This window comes from Amblyraja radiata, chromosome 30, assembly GCF_010909765.2.
Source record: "Amblyraja radiata isolate CabotCenter1 chromosome 30, sAmbRad1.1.pri, whole genome shotgun sequence".
NCBI lineage: Eukaryota > Metazoa > Chordata > Chondrichthyes > Rajiformes > Rajidae > Amblyraja > Amblyraja radiata.
This window is the reverse complement of record NC_045985.1, coordinates 2,644,820-2,672,676: the sequence shown is the minus strand read 5'-3', so window position 1 is coordinate 2,672,676 and position 27,857 is coordinate 2,644,820. Positions and strand designations below refer to the sequence as shown.

At 48.4% G+C, this 27,857-nt stretch overlaps 3 protein-coding genes across 5 annotated transcripts in view; 2 read left to right on the top strand and 1 right to left on the bottom strand.

Moving 5' to 3' along the window:
* The window catches only part of LOC116990092 (butyrophilin subfamily 1 member A1-like), a 109,650-nt gene extending 83,677 nt beyond the window's left edge, over positions 1 to 25,973 (top strand). The window contains exons 4-11 of one of the 3 annotated variants that reach the window (XM_033047625.1): positions 2,913 to 2,939; positions 3,854 to 3,874; positions 4,770 to 4,790; positions 5,705 to 5,731; positions 5,857 to 5,883; positions 6,778 to 7,418; positions 8,978 to 8,979; positions 25,732 to 25,824. In XM_033047625.1, coding sequence (XP_032903516.1) covers positions 2,913 to 2,939; positions 3,854 to 3,874; positions 4,770 to 4,790; positions 5,705 to 5,731; positions 5,857 to 5,883; positions 6,778 to 7,337 — 683 coding nt within the window. In that variant the 3' untranslated portion in view covers positions 7,338 to 7,418; positions 8,978 to 8,979; positions 25,732 to 25,824. Of the gene's footprint in view, positions 1 to 2,912; positions 2,940 to 3,853; positions 3,875 to 4,769; positions 4,791 to 5,704; positions 5,732 to 5,856; positions 5,884 to 6,777; positions 7,419 to 8,977; positions 8,980 to 25,731 lie in introns of all 3 variants that reach the window. The other 2 variants (XM_033047626.1, XM_033047624.1) reach the window with 2 other exon arrangements.
* Positions 14,126 to 22,045, bottom strand: LOC116989901 (nuclear factor 7, brain-like). Its single transcript, XM_033047457.1, has 6 exons — positions 21,487 to 22,045; positions 21,301 to 21,396; positions 18,586 to 18,819; positions 17,905 to 17,927; positions 17,625 to 17,806; positions 14,126 to 14,133 (listed from the first exon to the last, which is right to left on the bottom strand). The coding sequence occupies exons 1-6, from the start codon at positions 21,895 to 21,897 to the stop codon at positions 14,126 to 14,128; spliced, it is 954 nt and encodes a 317-aa protein (XP_032903348.1). The 5' UTR covers positions 21,898 to 22,045.
* On the top strand, positions 24,103 to 25,774 carry LOC116990095 (butyrophilin subfamily 3 member A1-like). The gene is made up of 3 exons (XM_033047628.1): positions 24,103 to 24,146; positions 24,272 to 24,298; positions 25,189 to 25,774. The coding sequence occupies exons 2-3, from the start codon at positions 24,274 to 24,276 to the stop codon at positions 25,746 to 25,748; spliced, it is 585 nt and encodes a 194-aa protein (XP_032903519.1). The 5' UTR covers positions 24,103 to 24,146; positions 24,272 to 24,273; the 3' UTR covers positions 25,749 to 25,774.
* Positions 25,974 to 27,857: the final 1,884 nt, after the last annotated feature.

Genomic DNA, 27,857 nt, shown 5'->3' with positions numbered 1-27,857 from the left:
TGAAGGTGGCTCAGCGGGACGGGCAGCGGCTCTGGGGACAGGGTTGCGTTTCTGGTCTAGACCCTTCTTCAGACAATCACAAGTACTCTCACCGACGCGAGTTCAATTCAGTCTGAAGAAGGGTCTTCTCTCCAGAGTCGCTGCGCTGCCTGTCCTGCTGAGTTACTCCAGCTTTATGTCTATCTTCAATTTCAGAGAAATACAATTTCTCACGGGGGCTTATAACGTCTCTAAACCCCTCTGGGACCCTCTGAACACCTCTAACCCCCCTCTATTCCCCCCTATTTCCCTCTACAACACTTCTAAACCCATCTGAAGCCCTCTAAACATCTCTAAACTGTTTAAACTAGGAGGCTACAAGGTGACTTGTATAGGCTGGGTGAGTGGGCAAATGCATGGCAGATGCAGTATAATGTGGATAAATGTGAGGTTACCCACTTTGGTGGCAAAAACAGGAAAGTAGACTTTTATCTGAGTGGTGGCCGATTAGGAAAAGGGGAGATGCAACGAGACCTGGGTGTCATGGTACACCAGTCATTGAAAGTAGGCACGCAGGTGCAGCAGGCATAGCAAAATGATTTGAGTATAGGAGCAGGGAGGTTCTACTGCAGTTGTACAGGGTCTTGGTGAGACCACACCAGGAGCATTGCGTACAGTTTTGGGCTCCTAATCTGAGGAAAGACATTCTTGCCATAGAGGGAGTACAGAGAAGGTTCACCAGACTGATTCCTGGGATGTCAGGACTTTCATATGAAGAAAGACTGGATAGTCTCGGCTTGCACTCGCTAAAATTTAGAAGATTGAGGAGGGATCTTATAGAAACGCACAAAATTCTTAAGGAGTTGGACAGGCTAGATGCAGGAAGATTGTTCCCGATGTTGGGGAAGTCCAGAACAAGGGGTCACAGTTTAAGGATAAAGGGGAAATCTTTCAGGACTGAGATGAGAAAAACATTTTTTACACAGAGAGTGGTGAATCTCTGGAATTCTCTGGCACAGAATGTAGTTGAGGCCAGTTCGTTGGCTATATTTAAGAGGGAGTTAGATGTGGCCCTTGTGGCTAAAGGAATCAGGGGGTATGGAGAGAAAGCAGGTTCAGGACACTGAGTTGGATGATCAGCCATGATCATATTGAATGGCTGTGCAAGCTCAAAGGGCCGAATGGCATACTCCTGCACTTATTGTCTATGTTTCTATGACTGCGTCCAACTGCTGTCTGGTTCGTTGATCGGTTTGCTAGATGTGAACTATTTTGGGAGAGAAAAATGCTCACGGCAGACCAAACGTGTTAAACAGAAATTGGTCAGATATTGAGCTTTACACAGTAAGAAATCATGTGAAATAATCACTGAATTTTAAATGAATGTACCTGCATGTTATACTGTTTAGTTTGGAGATACAACCAGATAGTCTACTGAGTTCGCACCGACCAGCGATTTTTGTTACATATTTGACAATAAATTGAATTGTATTGTATTTTATTTGGCAGCCAACCAATCGCTGTCTCTAAGGGGGTTGCATCCAATCACCAACCAGCTTGCTTTAAAATTCCCGTCCAATCAACCAATAGGTCTCTTCCCGTCCAATCAGCCGCTGTCTCTAAGGGCATTGTGTCCAATCACATAATGGAGTTTAAAGGTAATTAGCAGCTACGGTAAATGTTGGAAGCCAGCGGAGCTACTGACAGTCAAACGGGTGGGAGCAGGAGAGATTCACACAGTGTATAATCCATAGCACCTAGTGTACAATTTCATAATATATACTAAATAACTGGGCTGACACACCTTGGCTGGGAACCTGGGGCCCACCAAAGTTGTTCCCAATTGGGCCCCGCACATCCTAAGGCCGGCCCTGAGAGTAGGGGCCCCGCCATCAGTTTTCTAATTGGGCCCCGCAATTCCTAGCACCGGCCCTGTGTGGAAGGGGGAATGGGGGAGAAGATGGTGGGTCATTGTTCTGGGGGAGAGGGGGGGGGGGGGGGGGGGGGGGTGAGGGTTCGGGCGTTTGATGTGCATGGCCACTCGGCCCCGCTGACGGCGATGCTATCCCTTTCCTCCGGCAGTTCTGGAGAAGCGGCCGACAAGCAGCGGTAAGTTTGGCAACGCCTCCTCTCATCATCGCCTCCTCCTGGTGGGTCAGGGGAAGGGCCCGAGTCCGTCCCCCTGCTTCCCCCCCTCACTCGCCCCTTCCAACTCCCCCCTCTCTCACCCACCTCCCCCGCCCCCTCCCTCGTCTCTCTCTCTCCTTGCCCCATCCACCCTCTGCCCCCACACACTCCCCTGTAGTGCGGAGGGTCCCATCCTGGCCACGACCCCCCAAAGCTAGGCAAGGTCCCGACCCTAAACTGGGTCGGTCAGTCGACCTCCTCGGCTGCTGCCTGACCCGCAGCCAAGTTCAGCTTGGCTTGGCTTAGTATAGATTATTGTCACGTGTACCGAGGTACAGTGAAAGGCTTCTGCCAGTTTAGCTAAATTTAGAGATACAGCGCGGAATCAGGCCCTTCAGCCCACCGGGTCCGCGCCGACCAGCGATCCCCGCACACTAACACTATCCTACACACATTAGGGACAATGTTTACATTCACCAAGGCCAATTAACCTACAAACCTGCACGTCTCTGGAGTGTGGGAGGAAACCGAAGCTTTCGGAGAAAACCCACGCAGGTCACGGGGAGAACGTGCAAACTCCGTACAGACAGCACCCGTAGTCTGGATGGAACCCGGGTCTCTGGCGCTGTAAGGCAGCAACTCTACCGCTGCGCCACCGTGCCGCCCCAGTGTTCCAGAGAATCGGAATGCTGGAACGGGAAGGGTGGATCGCAGGAGCTCTGGGAATCTGGGAATGTCGGTGTTTGGGGATCTCAGTGATGGTGACTCTCTCTCTGTCTCTCTCCTCTCCTCCCCCCATGATATAGAATACCAGCGTCTGCAGATGAAGCAAGGTGAGTAACTTTGGGTTGATTTTAATTTGTTCTTCGGGACCCTGTGTGTGGTATCAGACCAACATTTAATGCTGAAGAATGGTCCTGACCTGAAACGTCACCTATCCATGTTCTCCACAGATGCTGCCTGACCCGCTGAGTTACTCCAGCACTCTGTGAAACGTCACCTATCCACGTTCTCCACAGATGCTGCCTGACCCGCTAAGTTACTCCAGCACTCTGTGAAACGTCACCTATCCATGTTCTCCACAGATGCTGCCTGACCCGCTGAGTTACTCCAGCACTCTGTGAAACGTCACCTATCCATGTTCTCCACAGGTGCTGCCTGACTCCTTGAGTTACTCCAGCACTCTGTGTATTTCCTTCGTAGACTGGCATCTGCAGTTCCTTGTGTCTCCATGAGTATAATTAAGTCAAACTCGAGTAGTAGAGCAAAGGGGAAGCAAAGTAGAGCAAAGGGGAAGATACAGAGTGCAGAATATAGTTCTCGAGGGGCCGAATGGCCTACTCCTGCACCTATTGTCTATTGCACTAAACATTATTCCATTGTCAAGCTTCTGTACATTGTAAATGGCTCGATTGTAATCATGTTTTCATTTAGAGATACAGCACGGAAACAGGCCCTTCGGCCCATCGAGTCCGCGCCGACCAGCGATCCCCGTACAGTAACACTATCCTACACACACTAGGGACAATTTACATTTACACCAAGCCAATTAACCTACAAACCTGCACGTCTTTGGAGTGTGGGAGGAAACCAAAGATCTCGGAGAAAACCAACGCAGATCACGGGGAGAGCGTGTAAACTCCGTACAGGCAGTGCCCGTAGTCGGGATCGAACCCGGGTCTCCGGCGCTGTGAGGCAGCAACTCTACCGCTGCGCCACGATTAATTTTACTTTCTATCTTTTTCAGAGGCTCTGAAGAAGGAACTGGGTAAGGCTTGTGGGGGAGTGGGTGTGGGGTGGAGGGGGGGCACTGAATGATTCCACGAATTTGGGGGTAAAGGGGCCTCTGTTTTCTGTTGTGAAGAGAGCGCAGAGTTTATCCCTGAAGCTCTCGAGACGTGATCCTTCCCTTCCACGGAAACAGGCCCTTCGGCCCAACTCCTCCATGCTAACCAGGGCTCCCCATGATTTCTCCGTCCCAGGTTACTAGGTTATAGACAATAGGCGCAGGAGTAGGCCATTCGGGCCCTTCCAGCCAGCACCGCCATTCAATGTGATCATCCCCAATCAGTACCCCGTTCCTGCCTTCTCCCCATATCCCCTGACCCCGCTATCTTTAAGAGCCCTATCTAGCTCTCTCTTGAAAGCATCCAGAGAACCGGCCTCCACCGCCCTCTGAGGCAGAGAATTCCACAGACTCACAACTCTCTGTGAGAATAAGTGTTGCCTCGTCTCTGTTCTAAATGACTTACCCCTTATTCTTAAACTGTGTGGCCCCTGGCTCTGGACTCCCCCAACATCGGGAACATTGTGTTTCCTGAGAAGCACCCCACCCCCCCCCCCCCCCCCTCGCTGAGGGTTCACACTTATAGACAACAGGTGCAGGAGGTGACCATTCGGTCAGTCGAGATAGGATTGGCCTCGCCGTATCCGCTCGATGTCCAACCGTACCGAGCTGCCGGGGAGCCTTGTCGCAGCCGGCTCTCCCGCTCCGTGAGTCCGTACCCCGTCCCTGGTCCCGGGTTGGAGGGGAGGGGGGAGGGGGGGAGGGGTGAGGGGGGGATGGGCGAGGTGAGGGGGGGAGGGGAGGGAGGGGAGGGGAGAGAGGGAAGGGAGGGGTGGGAGGGGTGCTGAGTAACCTCTGTCTCTATGTTTTGCTACAGATACATTGCATGATGATCTGGGTAAGATGCTGATCAATGGTTTGTCTCTCTCTGTCCCTCTCCCTCTCTCCTCCCGTGTGTGTGTGTGTGTGTGTGTCTGTGTGTGTCTGTGTGTATGTGTGTGTGTGTGTCTGTGTGTGTGTGTGTGTCTGTGTGTGTGTGTGTGTGTCTGTGTGTGTGTGTGTGTGTGTGTGTGTCTGTGTGTGTGTGTGTGTGTGTGTGTGTGTCTGTGTGTGTGTGTGTGTGTGTGCGTGTGTGTGTGTGTGTGTGTGTCTGTGTGTGTGTGTGTGTGTGTGTGTGTGTGTGTGTGTGTGTCTGTGTGTGTGTGTGTGTGTGTGTGGGCGCGAGTGTGTGTGTGTGACCCTCTAACCCAGCTCATAATTCACTTGGGTAGTTTACAGCCCAGTGGTATGAACATTGATTTCTCTCACTTCAGATAGACCCGGCATTCCCTCTCTCTCCATCCCCTCCCCCACCCAAGTCGCATCAGCTTCTTGTTATCACCCAGCAACCAGCTAACAATGGCCTGTTTCCTTTATCATCGTCACATTTTGCATATCTTTCATCCATTGTTCTTTATCTCTCCACATCACCGTCTATATCTCTCGTTTCCCTTATCCCTAACCGGTCTGAAGAATGGTCTCGACCCGAAACTTTACCCATTCCTTCTCTCCAGAGATGCTGCCTGACCCGTTGAGTTACTCCAGCACTTTGTAAAACATTACCTATCCATGTTTTCCACAGATGCTGCCTGACCCGCTGAGTTACTCCAGCACTCTGTAAAACATCACCTATCCATGTTCTCCACAGATGCTGCCTGACCCGCTGAGTTACTCCAGCACTCTGTAAAACATCACCTATCCATGTTCTCCACAGATGCTGACTGACCCAGCTTTTTGTGTAAATCCTCTAATAATTGGTCTCTTGTGTTTCAGGAAGGATTCGGATTCTCCCCACAGCTGGTAAATTTCAGGATTCGTGCTGTTAGACCTCATGGTCAAAGACACGGCATACCTGCCTACAGGTGTTTACAGATTGTAATCACATTGAATTCATTAACATGAACCCTTCTTCCTTGCATTTTCAGGCATGGACAGAATCAGAAACGCGGCTGGTAAGATCTTCTGCTCACCGAGTTTCTGCTCAACTGTTTTAGTGACTTTTATAGACTCAGACTGCACAGAAACAGGCCCTTCGGTCCAACTTGCCCATGCTGACCCACATGTCCATTCTACGCTAGTCCCACCTGCCCACACTGATCCACATGCCCCACCTCCACTAAGTACTACCTGCCCACACTGTCCCACATGTCAATAGACAATAGGTGCAGGAGTAGGCCATTCAGACCTTCAAACCAGCACCGCCATTCAATGTGATCACGGCTGATCATCCACAATTAGTACCCCGTTGCTGCCTTCTCCCCATATCCCATGACTCCACTATCTTTAAGAGCCCTATCTAGCTCTCTGTTGAAAGTATCCAGAGAACCGGCCACCACCACCCTCTGAGGCAGAGAATTCCACAGACTCACAACTCTCTGGGTGAAAAATTGTTTCCTAGTCTCCGTTCTAAATGGCTTACTCCTTATTCTTAAACTGTGGCCCCTGGTTCTGGACTCCCCCAACATCGGGAATATGTTTCCTGCCTCTCGCATGTCCAAACCCTGAATAATCTGGTATGTTTCAATAAGATTGCCTCTCATCCTTTTAAACTCCAGAGTGTACAAGCCCAGCCGCTCGATTCTATCAGCATATGACAGTCCCGCCATCACGGGAATTAACCTGGTGAACCTACGCTGCACTCCCTCTACACTAGTCCCACCTGCCCACATGCCCCACATACACTGAGTAGTACCTGCCCGTGTTTGGCCCAGATCCATCTAAACTTGTCCTAATCATGTACCTGTCTAATGACTTGGAAATGTTGTGATAGTCCCAGCCTCCTCCTGCACCTACTGTCACTGTTTCTATGTCCTTAACCTGAACGCCACCTCTGTTGACTCTTTCAGTTGCTGTGACCCTGGACCCCAACACTGCCCACCCGATGCTCCAGGTATCACCTGACCTGGTCACGGTGCGCTGTGTTAAGGGGCGGGCGATCACTTTTGTAGACAGAGCGGTTTCGGAGCCCGTCCTCTCAGTGATGGGGAAGCCACCTCTCAGAGATGAGGAAGGGATCACCTCTGGCCGGTGCTACTGGGTGGTGGAGGTGGGAAGCAACTCTGAATGGGACCTGGGAGTTGCCTCCAACGATGCAGAGAAGAGGTCCAGGACCACGCTGAGACCCGAGGGAGGGGTCTGGTCCATCAGGTGCCACCAGAAGGTGTTCAGGGTCAACGACGCCAATTCCAAGCGGATCTCCATCCACCCAGCCACCCAGGAGAAGATCCAGATGATCGGCGTATATGTTGACTATGACGAGGGCAAGGTCCTGTTCTGTGATGACAGCACTGGCTCTCACCTCCACTCCTTCAGCGATTGGACGTTCAAGGGTGGGCTCCTCCCCTTCTTCAACGTATCTGCTTCAGGGAACGCACTGACGATTTGTCCAGTTGTCCATGTTGCATGAATCCGAGTTCATTGTCCAGTTGTCCATGTGGCATGAGTCCGAGTTCATTGTCCAGTTGTCCATGTTGCATGAGTCCTAGTTGCCCTGGCAAAGAGGGTCCTCTTACAAGTTAATATCACCAGCAACTTGTCCCAGACCAGCTACATCGAAGCAACGACCAAGAAAGCAAACCAACGCCTCTACTTCCTGAAGAAGGGTTTTGACCCGAAACGTTGCATATTTCCTTCGCTCCATAGATGCTGCCTCACCCGCTGAGTTTCTCCAGCATTTATGTCTACCCTCCCTACTTCCCGAGAAGGCTTAGGAGGTTCAGCATGTCCCCAACAACACTCCCCAACTTCTACGCATGACCCGTGGAAAGCATTTTACCCGGGATTCATCACAGCACGGTTTTGGGAACAGCTCTGTCCACGATCGCAAGAAATTGCTGAGTTGTGGAGGCAGCCCAGACCGTCACGCACACGAACCAACCTCCCTTCCATCGACTCCATCTACACCTCACGCTGCCTCGGCAAGGCCAGCAGCATCATCAAGGACCAGTCTCACCCCCGGTCACTCCCTCTTCTCCCCTCTCCCATCAGGCAAGAGGTACAGAAGTGTGGAAACGCACACCTCCAGATTCAGGGACAGTTTCTTCCCGGCTGTTATCAGACACCTGAACCGTCCTCTCACCAACTAGAGAGCGGTCCTGACCTCCCATCTACTTCTTTAGAGACCTGGGTCCATCTTTAATTGCACTTAACTAGACTTTATCTTGCACTAAAAAATGTTATTCCTTTTATCCTGTATCTGTACATTGTGGACGGCTTGATTGTAATCTGTGTTGTTTAGTTCAGCTTAGTTTAGAGATACAGCGTGGAAACAGGCCCTTCGGCCCACCGGGTCCGCGCCGACCAGCGATCCCCGCACACTAACACTATCCCACACACACTAGGGACAATTTTTACATTTACCAAGCCAATTAACCATCTAACAATTACAGCACGGAAACAGGCCATTCGGCCCTTCTAGTCCGTGCCGAACACTTATTCTCACCTAGTCCCATCTACCTGCGCTCAGACCATAACCCTCCATTCCTTTCCCGTCCATATAACTATCCAATTTATTTTTAAATGATAAAATCGAACCTGCCTCCACCACTCCCACTGGAAGCTCATTCCACACAGCTACCACTCTCTGAGTAAAGAAGTTCCCCCTCATGTTACCCCTAAACTTCTGTCCCTTAATTCTCAAATCATGTCCTCTTGTTTGAAACTTCCCTACTCTCAATGGAAAAACTTATCCACATCAACTCTGTTTATCCCTCTCATCATTTTAAAGACCTCTATCAAGTCCCCCCTTAACCTTCTGCGCTCCAAAGAATAAAGACCTATCTTGTTCAACCTTTCTCTATAACTTAGGTGCTGAAACCCAGGCAACATTCTAGTAAATCGCCTCTGTACTCTCTCTATTTTGTTGACGTCTTGCCTATAATTTGGCGACCAAAATTGTACACCATACTCCAGAATTGGCCTCACTAATGCCTTGTACAATTTTAACAAAATGGTGCCACGGTCAGAGTAAGAGTGTTGGACTTTGTTTTACCGTGATTGAACATCCCTGACCGTGTATGTAAGTTTTGGACATGTTTGAAAATAAAGCAGTGTTTGTTTAACTTAACCACGGAGTCAAGTGGATAACTAGGATTTACGGTACATCGGTACGACTCACGTAGGCCGTGATTCTGACGTAACAAACATTACATCCCAACTTCCATACTTAATGCTCTGATTTATAAAGGCCAGCACACCAGAAGCTTTCTTTACCACCCTATTTACATGCGATTCCACCTTCAGGGAACTATGCACAGTTATTCCTCGATCCCTCTGTTCAACTGCATTCCTCAATTCGGTACCATTTACCATGTACGTCCTATTTTGATTTGGCCTGCCAAGATGTAGCACCTCACACTTATCAACATTATACTCCATCTGCCATCTTTCAGCCCACTCTTCCAAATGGCCTAAATCTCTCTGTAGACTTTGGAAATCTACTTAATTATCCACAACACCACCTATCTTAGTATCATCTGCATACTTACTAATCCAATTTACCACACCATCATCCAGATCATTGATGGATATGACAAACAGTGGACCCAACACAGATCCCTGTGGCACTCCACTAGTCACCGGCCCCAACCTGACAAACAGTTATCCACCATTACTCTCTGGCATCTCCCATTCAGCCACTGTTGAATCCATCTTGCTACTCCACCATTAATACCCAACAATTGAACCTTCTTAACCAACCTTCCATGTGGAACCTTGTTAAAGGCCTTACTGAAGTCTATATAGACAACATCCACCGCTTTACCCTCATCAATTTCCCGAGTAACCGCTTCAAAAAATTCAAGAAGATTAGTCAAACATGACATTCCAGGCACAAATCCATGTTGACTGTTCCTAATTAACCTACAAACCTGCACGTCTTTGGAGTGGGAGGAAACGGAAGATCTGGGTGGGAAGAGACTGGGTGGGATCAATGAATCCTGGGCACCAGTTAGGAATGCAAAAATCCTGGACAGGCTCGGCTCATAAGACTAGCCTCTGAAAGTAAGCATGCAGGTACAGCAGGTAGTGAAGAAATCGAATGGCATGTTGGCCTTCACAACAAGAGGAGTTGAGGACAGGAGCAAAGAGGTCCTCCTGCAGTTGTACAGGGCCCTAGTGAGACCACACCTGAAGTATTGTATGCAGTTCTGGTCTCCAAATTTGACGAAGGACATTCTTGCTATTGAGGGAGTGCAGCGTAGGTTTACACGGTTAATTCCCAGGATGGCGGGACTGTCATATGCTGAGAGAACGGAGTGGCTGGGCTTGTACACTCTGGAGTTTAGAAGGATGAGAGGGATTCTTATTGAAACATATGAGATTATTAAGGGTTTGGACCTGCTAGAGGCAGGAAACATGTTCCCGATGTTGGGGGAGTCCAGAAGCCAGGGGGCCACGGTTTAAGAATAAGGGATAGGCCATTTAGAACAGAGATGAGGAAACCCTTTTTTCACATTGAGAGTTGTGTATCTGTGGAATCAAGAGAGAGCTAGATAGGGCTCTTAAATATACTGGAGTCAGGGGATATGGGGAGAAGGGAGGAACGGGGTACTGATTGAGGATGATCAGCCATGATCACAGTGAATGGCGATGCTGGCTGCAAGGGCCGAATGGCCTCCTCCTGCACATATTGTCTATTGTCTAATAAGGTTAGGGGGGAAAGATTTAATAGGAATCGGAGCAGGTAACGTCTTCATGCAAAGGGTGGTGGGTGTATGGAACGAGTTGCCAGAGGAGGTAGATGAGGCCGATACTATTGCAACGTTTAGGAAACTGTTGGACAGGTACGTGGCTAGGACAGGTTTAGAGGGATATGGACCAAATGCAGGCAGGTGGGACTAGTGTAGATGGGACATTGTTGGCCGGTGTGGGCAAGTTGGGCCGAAGGGCCTGTTTCCACACTGTATCTATCACTCTATGACTAGAGGGTGGATTTTGTACAATGGCCCCTCTTGTTTACAGGATCAGTAGACTGTTTATGTACACTTGCTGACCTGGGGTACGGTAATACTCTACTGGACTGTTTGTAATCAAAAATATAATTTCAATGTGTAGCATTTCACACCTGTGACAATAAAAGTGCCAATGAGATTCCGACAACTGCGTTCGTGTTCAATTTGTAAACTGAACAAAAACAGGAGGGGGACCAGGAGAGGAGGTGAGGGAACGGGGGTCTGGCCCACCGCACCCTCGAGGTCGGCTGTGGGAGGCTCCCACTTCTGCGGCTAGCAAGAGACCGTGTTCCACGTCTACGTGCAGTGTGAGAGGTTGCAGCCCCTGTTCGACTATCTGAAGGGGCTGCTAAGTATTGGCTACATTTTAGCCCCATACTCCTGATATTTGGCATTCGGTACAGAGGGGGGAGGGTCGCGGGAGGGGGGTGGATATCTCTGTCCGTCTGCTCCTGGGCCTGGTCAAGATGGTCATTCGCGGGTCCAGGCAGCGGGCAGTCTTTGGCCACACCGGGGTCGGCTGCCTGCCCCTTGTCTGGGCCTACGTCCGTGCCTGCGTGTCCCTGGAGAGAGAACACACACGCGGTGTCCACGGGGACTCTGGAGACCGTACGTGAACGCTGGTCACCGCGGGAGGTTGAGTGTATTGTTGATAAAGTTGGCGTTATATTAATTAGTTGATCATTTGTTTGTACATAGGCAGACTTTGTTTGTGTTAATACTCTGTATGTTTAATTTTATTTTTTGAATAAAAGTAATTGTATAATATAAAATAAAACGACGGGGAACAAAGGTGGACTGGCAAGGAGACATAGAAACATAGCTGCAGGAGGAGGCCATTCGGCCCTTCGAACCAGCACCGTAATTCAATGTGATCATGGCTGATCATCCCCAATCAGTACCCCATTCCTGCCTTCTCCCCATTTCCCCTGACTCCGCTATCTTTAACTCTATCTAACTCTTTCTTGAAAGCATCCAGTGAATTGGCCTCCACTGCCTTCTGTGGCAGAGAATTGCACAGATTCACAACTCTCTGGGTGAAGAAGATCGCTGTCCTTTCCTCCCTAGCGCGGACCCGGCAGAGTGGAGCTCAAACGCGGACCCGGCAGAGTGGAGATCGAGTGCGGACCTGGGGGAGATACGCTGCCCCCATCGCTCTTGGTTCTCCCTACACGGTCCGCCCTGTAGTTTCCTGTACACGGTCCGCCCTATTGGGTCCGCACCACGTTGCTAGCGCCAACAGCGCTGCGTCCCCGCTTCGCTTTATTCCCCGGGGGGGGGGGGGGGGGGGGGGGGGGTGGGGGGGGGGGAGATGAATGAACTGCCAGGGCCGGCTTAAGGCCTCTCGGCCCTGAACACAGAAAATATTACGGTGCCCCCCATGTAGTGGAAACGACAACCTAGAAGGAAAGCAAACGAGGAACTGATCAAAGGTACACAAAAATGCTGGAGATACTCAGTGGGTGAGGCAGCATCTATGGAGCGAAGGAGGACAGGTTTCAGCTCGAAACGTTGCCTATTTCCTTCGCTCCATAGATGCAGCCTCACCCGCTGAGTTTCTCCAGCATTTTTGTCTACCTTTGATTTTTCGGCATCTGCAGTTCCTTCTTAAACAACTGATCAATGCAGACCTGGATGCTTTACGGGACCATTATCTCCCAATGGGGAATGCTTCTATTCAGGAGAAGTGGGACACGGTTGAAACCGAAATAAGGCAGATAATGGAGAGACATATTCCAAAAAACCAGCAGCCAAACCAAATACCCTCCCCTGGTTCACCAGACAATCACCACAGACTCAGATGTAAGAAACAGGGCATACAAACTATGAAGCAAAGAGGACACAAGACAGAGAAGATTGGGATTCCTTTGTGAATTGCCGGAGGGAATTAAGGAAAGCTCTGAATAAAGCTGAACAAGACTTTGTGTCAAACAACCTTACCACAGCAATGAAAGAAAACGTCAAGCAATTTGGTCTTATATGAAACGTTTGGGTAACGGAGAGAAGGGAGTTGCAGACCTCATGGTGAACAACACAGTTGTAAGTGACGGGAAAGGGAAGGCCGAAGCACTTCATGCTCAATTCACCAGTGTATTTACGAGGGAAAACACATCATACATTCCATCGATGGGAACCAGTAACATAGAGGATATCCCTGAACTAGTGATCCATGAAGCAGGAGTACTAACACAACTACAGAACCTAATGCCAAACAAAGCAGCGGGCCCAGATCAGTTGGTTTCTAAAGACGTTCGCATCAAAAATAGCTCCCATACTCACTGATTTATTCCAGTCCTCAATAGATTGTGGGACACTACCACAACAGTGGAAGGAAGCAAACACCTGTGCAATATTTAAGGGCAATAAGGCTGCGCCTGAGAATTACAGACCAGTTTCACTGACCAGTGTTACATGTAAGGTCATGGAACACATCATACACTCTCACATCATGGACCATTTAAAAAAGAATGGGATATTGGTGGACTCACAATATGGCTTCAGAGCAAAAGGTTCAACAGAAACACAACCTATTGTCACTATTGATGTCATCACAAGAGCATTAGATAAGGGGAAATCTATACATTTGGCAATCCTGGATTTTTCGAAAGAGTTCGATATAGTTCCTCATGAAAACCTCCCAGCAAAACTGGATTACTATGGCATCAGAAATAGTCTACATAACAGGATTAGGGAATTTCCCACAAACCGGACGCAGAGGGGGGCCTGTGAAGGAAACATTTCTTTAGAAGAACAAGTACTGTCAGGACTACCGCAAGGCACGGTCCGCGGGCCACTGTTGTTCCTGATGTACATTAATGATCTACCTGAACATATACATTGTAAAACAAGACTCTTCACAGATGATTGTCTTGTATATACACCTGTCACTGATGTAGAGGATATCAACTCCTTACATGAAGACCTTAAGTCCTTGGAATTATGGCAACACACATGGAAGATGAGCTTCAATCCAACCAAATGCTCAATTATGGTCATTTCAAACAAGAAGAAACCACTTACTTGAGACTACATCTTCAGTCGACAAATACTTCATTGTACAAGTTCACAACCGTACCTTGGAGTTCAACTTGATGGCAAGCTTTCGTGGGGGGAACACATGGACAACACGGCCACTAAAGCCAACCGGACACTAGGATTCCTTAAACAAAACCTCTGGTTCTGCCCAAAGGAAGTGAAAACCACAGCATCTACAACATTGGTTAGACCGTTACTGGAATATGCTTCACACACCTGGTGGGACCCACACAAAACTGGTCATATCAACAAACTAGAAGGGGTACAGAGGAAAGCAGCACGCTCTTGCATTGGAAACTACAATAGAGGTAGCAGTGTCACCAGGTGCTGTCTGACCTGGAGCAGGAAACGCTGGAAACAAGAAGGGCAAGGAACAGACTAGCCATGTTGTACAAGATTCAACAGGGGATGGTGGGAATAACTGCAGATAGATACATAACATACTCAACATAAAGGGGAACAAGAAAAATAAATGATCTGTAAATAGAAACCCCATTCGCCAGGACAGATATTTATAAAAACTCATTCTTTGTAAGAACCTTAAGGGAATGGAATAAACTAAACAACAATATAGTCAAATCAACTTCACTAGACAGTTTTAAGGGGGCACTAATAGCACGTTAGTATGCACAACACATCCAAGTTGGCGATATGCAGAGTACTGCCCTGCCGACTACAAATTCAGAAGGTTCTGAAGGAGAGTTAGATCTAGCTCTTTGGACTGAACCAGTGGTCACCAAACTATGGCCCGCCGCGAGAATTTATCTTAACACGTTCCATGCAGCCGGGCTATTTAGCGGGTACTGTGGTAGCGGATAAAACAGAGCCCCCACTTTCCCCGACCCCTCCCGTCTTTACTTGACTGGCGTTTTTCCCCTCAGGGATCCAACAGCTCCACGAGTAAATTTCCCTTTTTGTCCTCCCGGGCCAGGCCATCGCCGCCCTGCGTCGGAGGGGGGGGGGGGGGAGGAGAGGGGCGAGCGTCCTGGATTGGGGGGGGGAAGAGGAGGGGGGGAAGAGGGAGGGGGGGAGGGAGAGGTGGGGGCGGGAGAGGGCGAGGGTACCCGGTGGGGTGGGAAGGGGCTAGATTCGGCAATCATTAGGGTCCAAAACACGAAGTCGCCGGACTTTAGGACCCGGGGAGCCCGGAGCTCAGGACCCGCCGCCCGCGGCTGCTGCTGAACCCGCGGGAAGGGAGATTGTTTCAAGCTTTATATTTTCACAAAAGTAATTTCTGTTCCGTTGCCGGACGCGGTTAACGCGTTAAAATGAACGGATCGAGAGACAGACTCTGATTTCAGTTGCTGTTTATTTCACTCTTCCCACATTTACTGTACATTCCCTCTGGTTTTATTTCCGCGCTCACTGGGGTTTTCACGACGCGGAATTTGGGGATTAAATGGGAGCCGTTCGTTCAGCGCCGACCTGTTGTCTACCGGGTTTCTGCCCCACAGCCCCTGAGCCCCGCTCCTGACGCCGGTCCCGGGACCCGACCCTTTTACACACCCGGAGCGGAACTGGAGCAGATTCTCAGCCACTGGTCTTCATCCCAAGGCCCAAAGAAAGGATAAAGTTTCTCCGTGAATTTATTCCCAGTGAAGGTGTGGAGATGGGACTTGGTGTCCGCGTGGTAAAATGAAACTGTCCCGGACTCGTAACTGAGATAAACTCCCACCCTCCCGGGGATGGGACGGGCGGGGAGACGGGATGGAGGGTCTGTATCTGCATCAAACGCGTCACCCCCCCACCGCCCGATGCTCCAGACTCCAAACTCCGGGGTCAGGTCGTCATCTCCGTTCCTCTCCACAGACTCTGCGGCGACTCCCAGACTCCAGTCCCGACCACCCGCCACCTCCACCTCCCAGTAATGTCTCCCTGATGTGAATCCCTCCGATCCCAGCACACACTCCCAGACTGTAAACCTCTTCCCGGTGTCAGGGAGACACCTGTCGATCCCGGTCCATCTCACCCTCTTCCGATCCTCAGACACCTCGAGCTCCGCATGCGCTGTTTCCACATCCAGGGTGACCGAGACTGGGGGGAGAAGCAGAGAATCAGAGAGTCCCCGGGGGTCGGGGGGAGACTCGGGCACAGGCGGGCGGACAACTGAAACCTTGTCCGAGGATTAATCCACAACAACATCAGATGGACAACAGACATCTTTCCGGGAGTTTGTCAACCGGGCAGGAGAGGGGGAATTCCACGGGTTATCGGGAACGGGAGGGGGCGGTGTGTGCGGACGGGGAAAACGAATGCAGAAAGTGAGGATGAACGAGAGATTGCGAGTGGGGATGGAGAAATATGGCGGGTATTCAAATATCCTGCCAGTAGACGACGAGGGCGGGACAGATTGGAAGATTAGGAGACGGAAGCGAGTGGTGATTAGAGGTGGTTAAAGATGATGTGGTGATATGGGGCGGAGTTGCGGTGATTACACGGAATAGGAGTGGAATGGAATCATTACTTCTAAGAGGCATTAGCAAACGACGTGTGGAATAATACGGTTCTAATGTGGGCAAATGGGATTTGTGCGGCTGGGAAAAAAGGTGGACAAGCATGTGATGGGCCGAAGGGCCTGACTGTATAATGTACAACCATGGCTCTCTGGCTCCAAGAGCACTGAATGACTGATTATCCACAGCCACCAGTGCAGGGGAAACAACCTCCCTGCATCCAGCCCATGGAGCCCTGTAAGGACTTTGTGTTTCACTGAGATATCCTCTAATACACCTGAACTCTCGAGTACACAGGCCTAGTCTACGCAATTTCACCCAGCACAGCAAACTCATTCACCCAGGAACAAGTGTTTAAGAAGGAACTGCAGATGCTGAAAATCGAAGGTAGACAAAAATGCTGGAGAAACTCAGCGGGTGAGGCAGCATCTATGGAGCGAAGGAATAGGCAACGTTTCGGGTTGAGACCCTTCTTCATCCTCACTGGCTGAGTTTCTCCAGCATTTTAGTCTCCCACCCAGGAACAAGGATTTGTTCAAGTGCAAACAAACTTCGCTCTGTCTCTGTGGTGCTTCCCCCAGAGTCCATTAAAAACATAGAAAATAGGTGCAGGAATAGGCCATTCGGCCTTTCGAGCCTGCACTGCCATTCAATATGATCATGGCTGATCATCCAACTCTTTATCCTGTACCTGCCTTCTCTCCATACTCCCTGATCCCTTTAGCCACAAGGGCCACATCGAACTCCCTCTTAAATATAGCCAATGAACTGGCCTCAACTACCTTCTGTGGCATAGAATTCCAGAGATTCACCACTCTCTGTGTGAAAAATGTTTTCCTCATCTCGGTCCTAAAAGATTCCCCCATTATCCTTAAACTGTGACCCCTTGTTCTGGACTTCCCCAACATCGGGAACAATCTTCCTGCATCTAGCCTGTCCAACCCCTTAAGAATTTTATGTTTCTATAAGATCCCGCCTCAATCTTCTAAATTATAGCGAGTTAGTCTTTAACATTAATCACATATAATAATAATAATAATAATAAATTTTATTTATGGGCGCCTTTCAAGAGTCTCAAGGACACCTTACAAAAATTGAGCATGTAGAGGAAAAACATGTAAGGGGAATGCAATAAATAGTAGAGACATGACTAGTACACAAAGTAAAGCCAGAATTCAATACAAAACACAGTATGAGGCAATTAATGCACAGATGAAAAGGGACAGGGACGGGGACGTGGAGCTGAGGATAGGCAGAGGTGAAGAGTATTGCAGAAAGATGTCTTAAAAAGAACAATGGAAAAGATATTAGTTTTACCTCGGTTGATGATATCAGATGTTTCTCTCAATGCCATGTTGTAGAAAAAGGTGCGATCAAACTTTTCAATGGGCAACGCGCCATCTACCACCAACATTGTTTTGGTTTCATCACTAACCCTGCAAATATTTAACAGCTGGTTAGTAACTGAGCATGAGCTGTTTTTTTGAGCTGTACTATAAAAACAAACATTGTTTCAGTCAAAAACATGTCCTACCTGCTCTTGCGACCAGCTTCCTCCTGAAATAAATAAAACACAAATCTCAATAGACTGAGATGGATCGTCATGATCCCGACGGCGGGCATTTCACCAAATTGCTACAGAAAAACCCTCTGATAATTCCCATTTCCCAACTCTTTGCCGCTGTCAAACAGACAGAAAGTGGATATTGTCGTAGAGACATCAAAAACGGGGTAAGCATTAGGAATGTCGATGAAAATAACTGCGAGTATGCAACTTATGAGTAAGACCGGGCAGGTCGTGGGGTGTTATCTGGAGAAGATGTCAGAGATTATAGGATGGAATATTTTAGGATCAGCGGCGGATTTGAATGGGTGGGGGTTGGAAATATTATCACTACCTCTGGGGAGAAGAAAATTAAAACCTGAAATGTATGATGGCCTTTAATAAATTCCACAAATGCTGCAGGAAAGAGAACGTGGAACTCAGCAGACAGCCTGTAGACAATATTGCAGATAAATTTAAGTTGAAGTGGGACAAATACATGAGGATTCCTGGAATTTGGGGAATTGTTGTTGGATATGTGAGTAGATGGAACAGATGGAACTTTGACACCGTTCTGAATTACTGGTAAATTATGCATTTATTTCCGAAATTTAACCCACCACTTTGTGACTGTGCACGTTCACTTCTCCAAACTGTAGTGTAACCCCTCACCTTCAGAAACATCACGCCTTCCTTGTGGTCTATCTGTTCCTGTAACTTTGAGAGTTCCTCCTGAATTGAATTTAAATTCTCTTGAATTTCTTGAAGATTTTTCTCCATTGTTTTTACAATCTTCGCCGTTTCTTCCCGGATATCTCCGAGTAAGCGCTGCTCTTTCTCAGTGAGAATCTGGTGCAGTTCAGCAAACTGGGATGTGACATGTGACTGAAGGTTGTGTGACTTTTCCTGTCAGATGAAAGATGAGAATCAATATATTATGTCACTCTGCTGTGTTTCCTCATGACATGGAAGGTGACATTTGGCTAATCAATGTCGAGTTCTGGAGTGTAGAAATATGCCATTCGGCCCAACATGTCCATTCTGGGCTCTGTACGTATCTACATTAATTCAATTTACTTGTATATAATCCACTCCTTTCATCACCGTGGCAATTCAAGGGCTCGTCTTCATATTTCTGAAATATTTGGTGAATGTAACGTACACTCACATCATTCCCATTTCCCCGGTACAATTCTCTGCAACCTATTCCATTTCATGTGTCCATTAACCCTCAGTGGACAGAACAAGGTCCCCAGAACTAGCAGACAGCAGCACCACTTAGAATGACAGACTTCATAGAGTCATACAGCAAGGGGTGTTAGATACCCACCAAGATGCCCCATCTGCGCTATTTCCACTTGTTCGCATTTGGCCCAGATAGTTCTAAAACTTTTCTCTCCACGACTTTATTTGAATATCTTTTAAATGTTGTTACGGTTTCTGACTCAACTACCTCATCTGGCAGCTCGTTCCATGAACTACCAAAGTTGTCCTTCATGTTCGTTGTAAATCTTTTCCCTCATCTAAAACCTATACACTCACATTCTCGACCCCCCTACTAAGGGTAAGAGACTGACCATCCAACATATCATTCCGTTTCATGATATTATACACCTGCCACAGATCATTCTTCAGACTGCTGCGCTCCAGGGAGTAAAGTCCTTGGCTGCTCAACCTCTCCCAAGTGTTCTGATCCTCGACCACTGAGCTCAATAGTGTAGTGTTGTTACAAAACCCTACCATCAGTGGCGCAGTAGATCTGCCCACTGCCTGGGCGTGCGATTCCGGAGGCTGTTTGGGGGGGGGGGGGGGGGGGGTGGGGGGGGGGGGGGCGAGATGATAATCCAGTTTTTTTTGGTTATCGGAGAGGAATTTGCTTGGTCTTCAAGCTGATGAAGAAATATCGATCTACAATCCCGCTCCCTTTATTTAAAAAAAGGTTGCTTGGCGAATGCATCATTGGATTGAAATTAATGTGACTTCGCCTTCAACACCTTCAACATCACGGATCGCAAGTGCGGTACAAAACAAAAGGTATGTCGTCTATTTCCCATCTTAACTTGCTTTTTGGTGTGGTTTCATTGTAATCAGATGATGCGAAATATCTGATTTTCATTTAGGCCCCGATGCAATATTGGCCGTGCCTTGCCTGCCAATCATGGCTTAAATCACAGCAGCGACCACATGCCAATCGGGGCTTAAATCACGGCAGCGACCACATGCCAATCGGTCACAATCCAGAAACTGCTACTCTCAAGATAATCAAATTCATTATTTTTTTTCACAATCATGTCATAAGAGTCATGTCTAAATCATCTATATTTAGTGTTATAATCTATCCATGATCAATATGTTCATACTAAATAACTGAAAACTTCCACAGTAAAGTTTTAGTGAGATATTTAGTATGAAAATATTGATCGTGGATAGACAATAACACTAAATATAGAAAATGTAGATGTTCTTATGACACAATTGAGCAAAAAATAATGATTTTGATTATTTTGAGAGTGGATGTTTCTGGATTTGGAACAAATGTCTGTGCAAAACGTCTGCTGCAGTGTTATATCCAACATAGGAAAATTTATGGGAATTAAAGATTCAATTCCTTCCGTTTGGCATAGAATTTCATGACAAAGTGAGATTTAAAAATCATGTTATATTGTGAATTCATGTGTGAATGGGATCAGTTTGTTATTTGGATACTTTGGCTATTTAAACAATTATTTATAGATAGATGTTTAGATCTAGTAATTGAATTTAGATGAATGTAATTGATTTGATGATACTGATGAATATGAATTATTGGGGGGGGGTATTGACTATTTGTTTTAATGTTACAATAATATTAAAGTTCTGAGCTTGAGAATATCACATTTCTGAATTTTCAAGGCAGTCTGGGTGTTTATTACTATTTCCGTCACAACGGTTAATTTTGTATTTAGCTACTTAATTAGGTAATTAACTAATTATATACTTTAATATCAGGCCATCCAAGTAAGATGTATCATTTGTTTCAAAATACTTCAATCTATAATAACTGAAAATTTCATTCAGTTATCTTAATTTTTAAGAAAGTTATGGGCTTTTATGTTAACTGACTGTCCTCGATCACAGCTTTTGTGTTAAATCAATGGAAAAGCAATAGGGAACAAGATACTAATTTCCGAGTATGAAAATGACCATAACCTTTTTTAATACTGAAGCTATGAAAGTGAATTAGGTGTCAAATGAAAGTTCTTTTTATGCTTTATCTGATGGTATAAAATTAAAGGCTTGATTTTTTAAATTTCAAAATGTTGTAACATTCCTATGTAGTGGTGCCAAATTGTTGCACACATCACAGGGATGAAATCCACACAAGAACATTACATCGGCAATACAAACCTGAACTCCAGAAATGCTCCGTTTCTGTTGCTGCTCCTTTTCCTGGATGTCTGATTCCTTTTCTGTGAGAGATTCGAAAATAGATTTCACCTGAACCTGGGGTTGGGATTCAGATCAGAGATTAAAAATGTCAGAAAATGAACACGACATGACACAATGATGTGATCAGAATCGGTTTGCTTTTACCTTGTAGATTTCAACAGCTTCATCTATCGGCATGAAGCTGTGAGACTTGTGTTCCCGCCCAGCTGCACAAACGAAACAGATCAGCTTCTTGTCCGTTTCACAAAACAGCTTCAGTTCTTCCTGATGTTTCTCGCACTGAAGTTTACTTTCCTTCTCTGTCTGATTCAGGCTCAGTGTTCGAGCTTTCTCAGACAGTCTAACCAAGGCCCAACTAACTCTGAGGGTGCGGTCTGTAAATTCCTCTCTACATTCCGGGCAGCAGTTTCTCCCTTCCCTGTCCCAACTCTGTGTGATACAGGAGCGGCAGAAGTTGTGCCCACACTCCAGTGACACCGGATCGGTGAAGAAATCCAGGCAGATGGGACAAACTGCCTCCTCGGTTAAACTCTCAAACCTGTCTTTCGCAGCCATGTTAAGTCCGCCCCTCTCTGTTGAGTCCTCCACTTCCTGGTTCAAAGTGTTTTCCACTGCGCGCGCTGCCGTCTCGGGGATTGAATGTTATTTGGCTGCAAGTGTTGAGTGTTCAGTGTCCTGGCCGCTCCCAACTAATCTCACATGAGGGAGGGGCCAGTAAGACATAAAACTGCTTCTGCCATGTGTCTGTCCACTCCCCCAACCTGTCCAAGTCACCCTTCATCCTCGTAGCATCCTCCTCACAGTTCACACTGCCACCCAGCTTTGTGCCATCTCCTCTCTTTCTCACCTCCTATCCCTCTCTCTCTCCCCTTCCCCCACTGACACATCTCCTCCACCCCTGACTCATCCGCTCCGCCCCGTCCCCTCTCCCCGCTTCTCCCGCCCCTCTCCCCGCTTCTCCCGCCCCTCTCCCCGCTTCTCCCGCTCCTCTCCCCACTCCTCGCTTCTCCCGCCCCTCTCACCTCTCCTCCACCCCTGACTCATCCGCTCCGCCCCGTCCCCTCTCCCCGCTTCCCCCGCCCCTCTCTCCGCCCCTCTCCCCTCTCACTTTCCCAGGGCTCCGGCTTCCCGTCTTCCTTCCTCCCTTACACTTCCCACTCCCCACCCACCCCTCGCCTGCACCGACGCTTCCCTCTCTCTGCCCCAGCCCAGCGGGCCGTTTGATTCGGTGAGGTTTCCCCACAAGCCTGGAGCCGGCACCCGTAGTGGAGACGTGACCGGGACACGGTGAAGGATGTGGCCCTCTGACTGCAAGGCAGCGGGACAGCTGCGGCTGCTGACAGGGACAGAGAGAGGGGCCGCTCGGCCCTCTCTGCCCCAGCCCAGCTGTCAAATGTCTGTCAAATGATTGGTGGAAGAAGGAACTGCAGATGCTGGTTTAAACCGAAGATAGACACAAAAAGCTGGAGTAACTCAGCGGGACAGACAGCATCCGTGGAGAGAAGGAAGGGTCTCGACCGCTGAGTTACTCCAGCAATTTGTGTCGATCTTAAGTGATGGGTGGATACAGGTGAGGGGGTGATCAGTAGGTGGAATAAGTGACAATGACTAGAGGTGAAAATGAGACAAAATGATGTCAGATGAGGAGAGAAGAGGAGGAGTGAAATGTAAAGCCGGAGGGAGGGAGAGATGGGTGGGGGGTGGGGCTTGATGGGGGGGGGGTGGATAACAGGGAAATGGGGGTCTTGGAGATGGGAGGTGAGCGGGTTGAAGAGGGGAAAGGAGCAGGGTGACTGGGGAGGGGTGGGAGATGATGACAGAAATGTGTGCTCAAATTTCCAGTCATCTCTCTTTCCCCTTTCCCTCCCCCGACAAAATCTGTGTGGGCATCTGATCTTCTAGAGGTGTATTGATCTTATAGAGGTGTATAAAAGCATGAGAGGAATAGATCAGGTAGACGCGCAGAGTCTCTTGCCCAGAGTTGGGGAATCGAGGACCAGAGGACATAGCTTCAAGGTGAAGGGGGAAAGATTCAATGGGAATCTGAGGGATCTACAGGAGGCGCTGTCTCATAAAGGCAGCCGGCATCATCAGAGACCCACACCACCCTGGCCACGCTCTCATCTCGCTGCTAACCTCGGGAAGAAGGTACAGGAGCCTGAACACTGCATCGACCATACATCCATCAGGCTATTAAACTCTCCAAACTACAAATACATTCCAAACTATACAAACTTGGGGGAATTATGTTTTGACTTTACACAACCATTTTCTATTTCCCCGAGATGTGATCAATGTTCGGATCACATTCTCCGAGCTCTGCGGCCTACCGTCGCTGGAACTGGAAGCCTCCTCGGGCTGTCGTGAGCCCCACCGCGGGGCGCGGACTTAACATCGGAGCGGATCCCTTGCCTGGGATCGCTCCCACTGCGGACTTACCATCAAGGGCTGACCCGCTGAGATACTCCAGCACTCTGTGAAACGTCACCTATCCACGTTCTCCACAGATGCTGCCTGACCCACTGAGTTACTCCAGCACTATGTGAAACGTCACCTATCCATGTTCTCCACAGATGCTGCCTGACCCGCTGAGATACTCCAGCACTCTGTGAAACATCACCTATCCATGTTCTCCACAGATGCTGCCTGACCCGCTGAGTTACTCCAGCACTCTGTGAAACGTCATCTATCCACGTTCTCCACAGATGCTGTCTGACCCGCTGAGTTACTCCAGCTTTTTGTGACAATCCTCTAATAATTAGTCTCTTGTGTTTCAGGAAGGATTCGGATTCTCCCCACAGCTGGTAAGTTTCAGGATTCGTGCTGTTAGACCTCATGGTCAAAGACACGGCATACCTGCCTACAGGTGTTTACAGATTGTAATCACATTGAATTCATTAACATGAACCCTTCTTCCTTGCATTTTCAGTCATGGACAGAATCAGAAACGCGGCTGGTAAGATCTTCTGCTCACCGAGTTTCTGCTCAACTGTTTTAGTGACTTTCATAGTCAGACAGCACAGAAACAGGCCCTTCGGTCCAACGCCCATGCTGACCCACATGTCCATTCTACACTAGTCCCACCTGTCCACACTGACCCACATGCCCCACATCCACTAAGTGCTACCTGCCCACACTGTCCCACATGTCAATAGACAATAGGTGCAGGAGTAGGCCATTCAGCCCTTCAAACCAGCACCGCCATTCAGTGTGATCACGGCTGATCATCCACAATCAGTACCCCGTTCCTGCCTTCTCCCCATATCCCATGACTCCACTATCTTTAAGAGCCCTATCTAGCTCTCTCTTGAAAGTATCCAGAGAACCGGCCTCCGCCACCCTCTGAGGCAGAGAATTCCACAGACTCACAACTCTCTGGGTGAAAAAGTGTTTCCTGGTCTCCGTTCTAAATGGCTTACTCCTTATTCTTAAACTGTGGCCCCTGGTTCTGGACTCCCCCAATATCGGGAATATGTTTCCTGCCTCTCGCATGTCCAAACCCTGAATAATCTTGTATGTTTCAATAAGATTGCCTCTCATTCTTTTAAACTCCAGAGTGTACAAGCCCAGCCGCTCCATTCTATCAGCATATGACAGTCCCGCCATCCCGGGAATTAACCTGGTGAACCTACGCTGCACTCCCTCTACACTAGTCCCACCTGCTCACATGCCCCACATACACTGAGTAGTACCTGCCCGTGTTTGGCCCAGATCCATCTAAACATGTCCTATCCATGTACCTGTCTAATGACTTGGAAATGTTGTGATAGTCCCAGCCTCCTCCTGCACCTACTGTCTCTGTTTCTATGTCCTTAACCTGAACGCCACCTCTGTTGACTCTTTCAGTTGCTGTGACCCTGGACCCCAACACTGCCCACCCGATGCTCCAGGTATCACCTGACCTGGTCACAGTGCGCTGTGTTAAGGGGCGGACGATCACTTCTGTAGACAGAGGGGTTTCGGAGCCCGTCCTCTCAGTGATGGGGAAGCCACCTCTCAGAGATGAGGAAGTGATCACCTCTGGCCGGTGCTACTGGGTGGTGGAGGTGGGCAGCAACTCTGAATGGGACCTGGGAGTTGCCTCCAACGATGCGGAGAAGAGGGCCAGGACCACGCTGAGACCCGAGGGAGGGGTCTGGTCCATCGGGTGCCACCAGAAGGTGATCAGGGTCAACGACGCCAATTCCAAGCGGATCTCCATCCACCCAGCCACCCAGGAGAAGATCCAGATGATCGGCGTATACCTTGACTACGGCGAGGGCAAGGTCCTGTTCTGTGATGACAGCACTGGATCTCACCTCCACTCCTTCAGCGATTGGACGTTCAAGGGGGGGCTCCTCCCCTTCTTCAACGTATCTGCTTCAGGGAACGCACTGACGATTTGTCCAGTTGTCCATGTTGCATGAGTCCGAGTTCATTGTCCAGTTGTCCATGTTGCATGAGTCCGAGTTCATTGTCCAGTTGTCCAGGCTGCATGAGTCCTAGTTGCCCTGGCATCGAGTGTCCTCTTACAAGTTAATATCACCAGCAACTTGTCCCAGATCAGCCACATCGAAGCAACGACCAAGAAAGCAAACCAACGCCTCTACTTCCTGAGAAGGCTTAGGAGTTTCAGCATGTCCCCAACAACTCTCCCCAACTTCTACGCATGCCCCGTGGAAAGCATTTTATCCGGGATTCATCACAGCACGGTTTTGGGAACAGCTCTTTCCACGATCGCAAGAAATTGCAGAATAGTGGAGGCAGCCCAGACCGTCACGCACATGAACCAACCTCCCTTCCATCGACTCCATCTACACGTCACGCTGCCTCGGCAAGGCCAGCAGCCCAGACCATCACACACACGAACCAACCTCCCTTCCATCGACTCCATCTACACCTCACGCTGCCTCGGCAAGGACAGCAGCAACATCAAGGACCAGTCTCACCCCCGGTCACTCCCTCTTCTCCCCTCTCCCCTCAGGCAAGAGGTACAGAAGTGTGAAAACGCACACCTCCAGATTCAGGGACAGTTTCTTCCCGGCTGTTATCAGGCAACTGAACCGTCCTCTCACCAACTAGAGAGCGGTCCTGACCTCCCATCTACTTCTTTAGAGACCTGGGTCCATCTTTAATTGCACTTAACTAGACTTTATCTTGCACTAAAAAATGTTATTCGTTTTATCCTGTATCTGTACATTGTGGACGGCTTGATTGTAATCTGTGTTGTTTAGTTCAGCTTAGTTTAGAGATACAGCGTGGAAACAGGCCCTTCGGCCCACCGGGTCCGCGCCGACCAGCGATCCCCGCACACTAACACTATCCCACACACACTAGGGACAATTTTTACATTTACCAAGCCCATTAGCCATATAATAATTACAGCGCGGAAACAGGCCATTCGGCCCTTCTAGTCCGTGCCGAACACTTATTCTCCCCATGTCCCATCTACCTGCACTCAGACCATAACCCTCCATTCCTTTCCCATCCATATACCTATCCAATTTATTTTTAAATTATAAAATCGAACCTGCCTCCACCACTTCCACTGGAAGCTCATTCCACACAGCTACCACTCTCTGAGTAAAGAAGTTCCCCCTCATGTTACCCCTAAACTTCTGTCTCTTAATTCTCACATCATGTCCCCTTGTTTGAAGCTTCCCTACTCTCAATGGAAAAAACTTATCCACGTCAACTCTGTCTATCCCTCTCATCATTTTAAAGACCTCTATCAAGTTCCCCTTTAACCTTCTGCGCTCCAAAGAATAAAGACCTAACTTGTTCAACCTTTCTCTGTAACTTAGTTGCTGAAACCCAGGCAACATTCTAGTAAATCTCCTCTGTACTCTCTTTATTTTGTTGACATCCTTCCTATAATTTGGCAACCAAAATTGGACACCAAACTCCAGAAATGGCCTCACTAATGCCTTGTACTACTTTAACATTACATCCCAACTTCTATAATCAATGCTCAGATTTATAAAAGCCAGCACACCAAAAGCTTTATTTACCACCCTATCTACATGAGATTCCACCTTCAGGGAACTATGCAAAGTTATTCCTCGATCCCTCTGTTCAACTGCATTCCTCAATTCGCTACCATTTACCATGTACGTCCTATTTTGATTTGTCCTGCCAAGATGTAGCATCTCACACTTATCAGCATTAAACTCCATCTGCCATCTTTCACCCCACTCTTCCAAATGGCCTAAATCTCTCTGTAGACTTTGGAAATCTACTTCATTATCCACAACACCACCTATCTTAGTATCATCTGCATACTTACTAATCGATCATTGATGGATATGACAAACAACAGTGGACCCAACACAGATCCCTGTGGCACCCCACTAGTCACCGGCCTCCAACCTGACAAACAGTTATCCACCATTACTCTCTGGCGTCTCCCATTCAGCCACTGTTAAATCCATCTTGCTACTCCACCATTAATACCCAACAATTGAACCTTCTTAACCAACCTTCCATGTGGAACCTTGTCAAAGGACTTACTGAAGTCTATATAGACAACATCCACC

Coding starts and splice junctions, on each gene's coding strand:
- LOC116989901 (XM_033047457.1), bottom strand. CDS start 21,897: ATGGCTGCGAAAGACAGGTTTGAGAGTTTAACCGAGGAGGCAGTTTGT. Junction 18,820..21,300: donor GGAGCATTTCTGGAGTTCAG/GTTTGTATTGCC, acceptor TTCATCTGACAG/GAAAAGTCACACAACCTTCA. Junction 17,807..17,904: donor GAAGCTGGTCGCAAGAGCAG/GTAGGACATGTT, acceptor AAATATTTGCAG/GGTTAGTGATGAAACCAAAA.
- LOC116990095 (XM_033047628.1), top strand. CDS start 24,274: ATGGACAGAATCAGAAACGCGGCTG. Junction 24,299..25,188: donor CAGAATCAGAAACGCGGCTG/GTAAGATCTTCT, acceptor TGACTCTTTCAG/TTGCTGTGACCCTGGACCCC.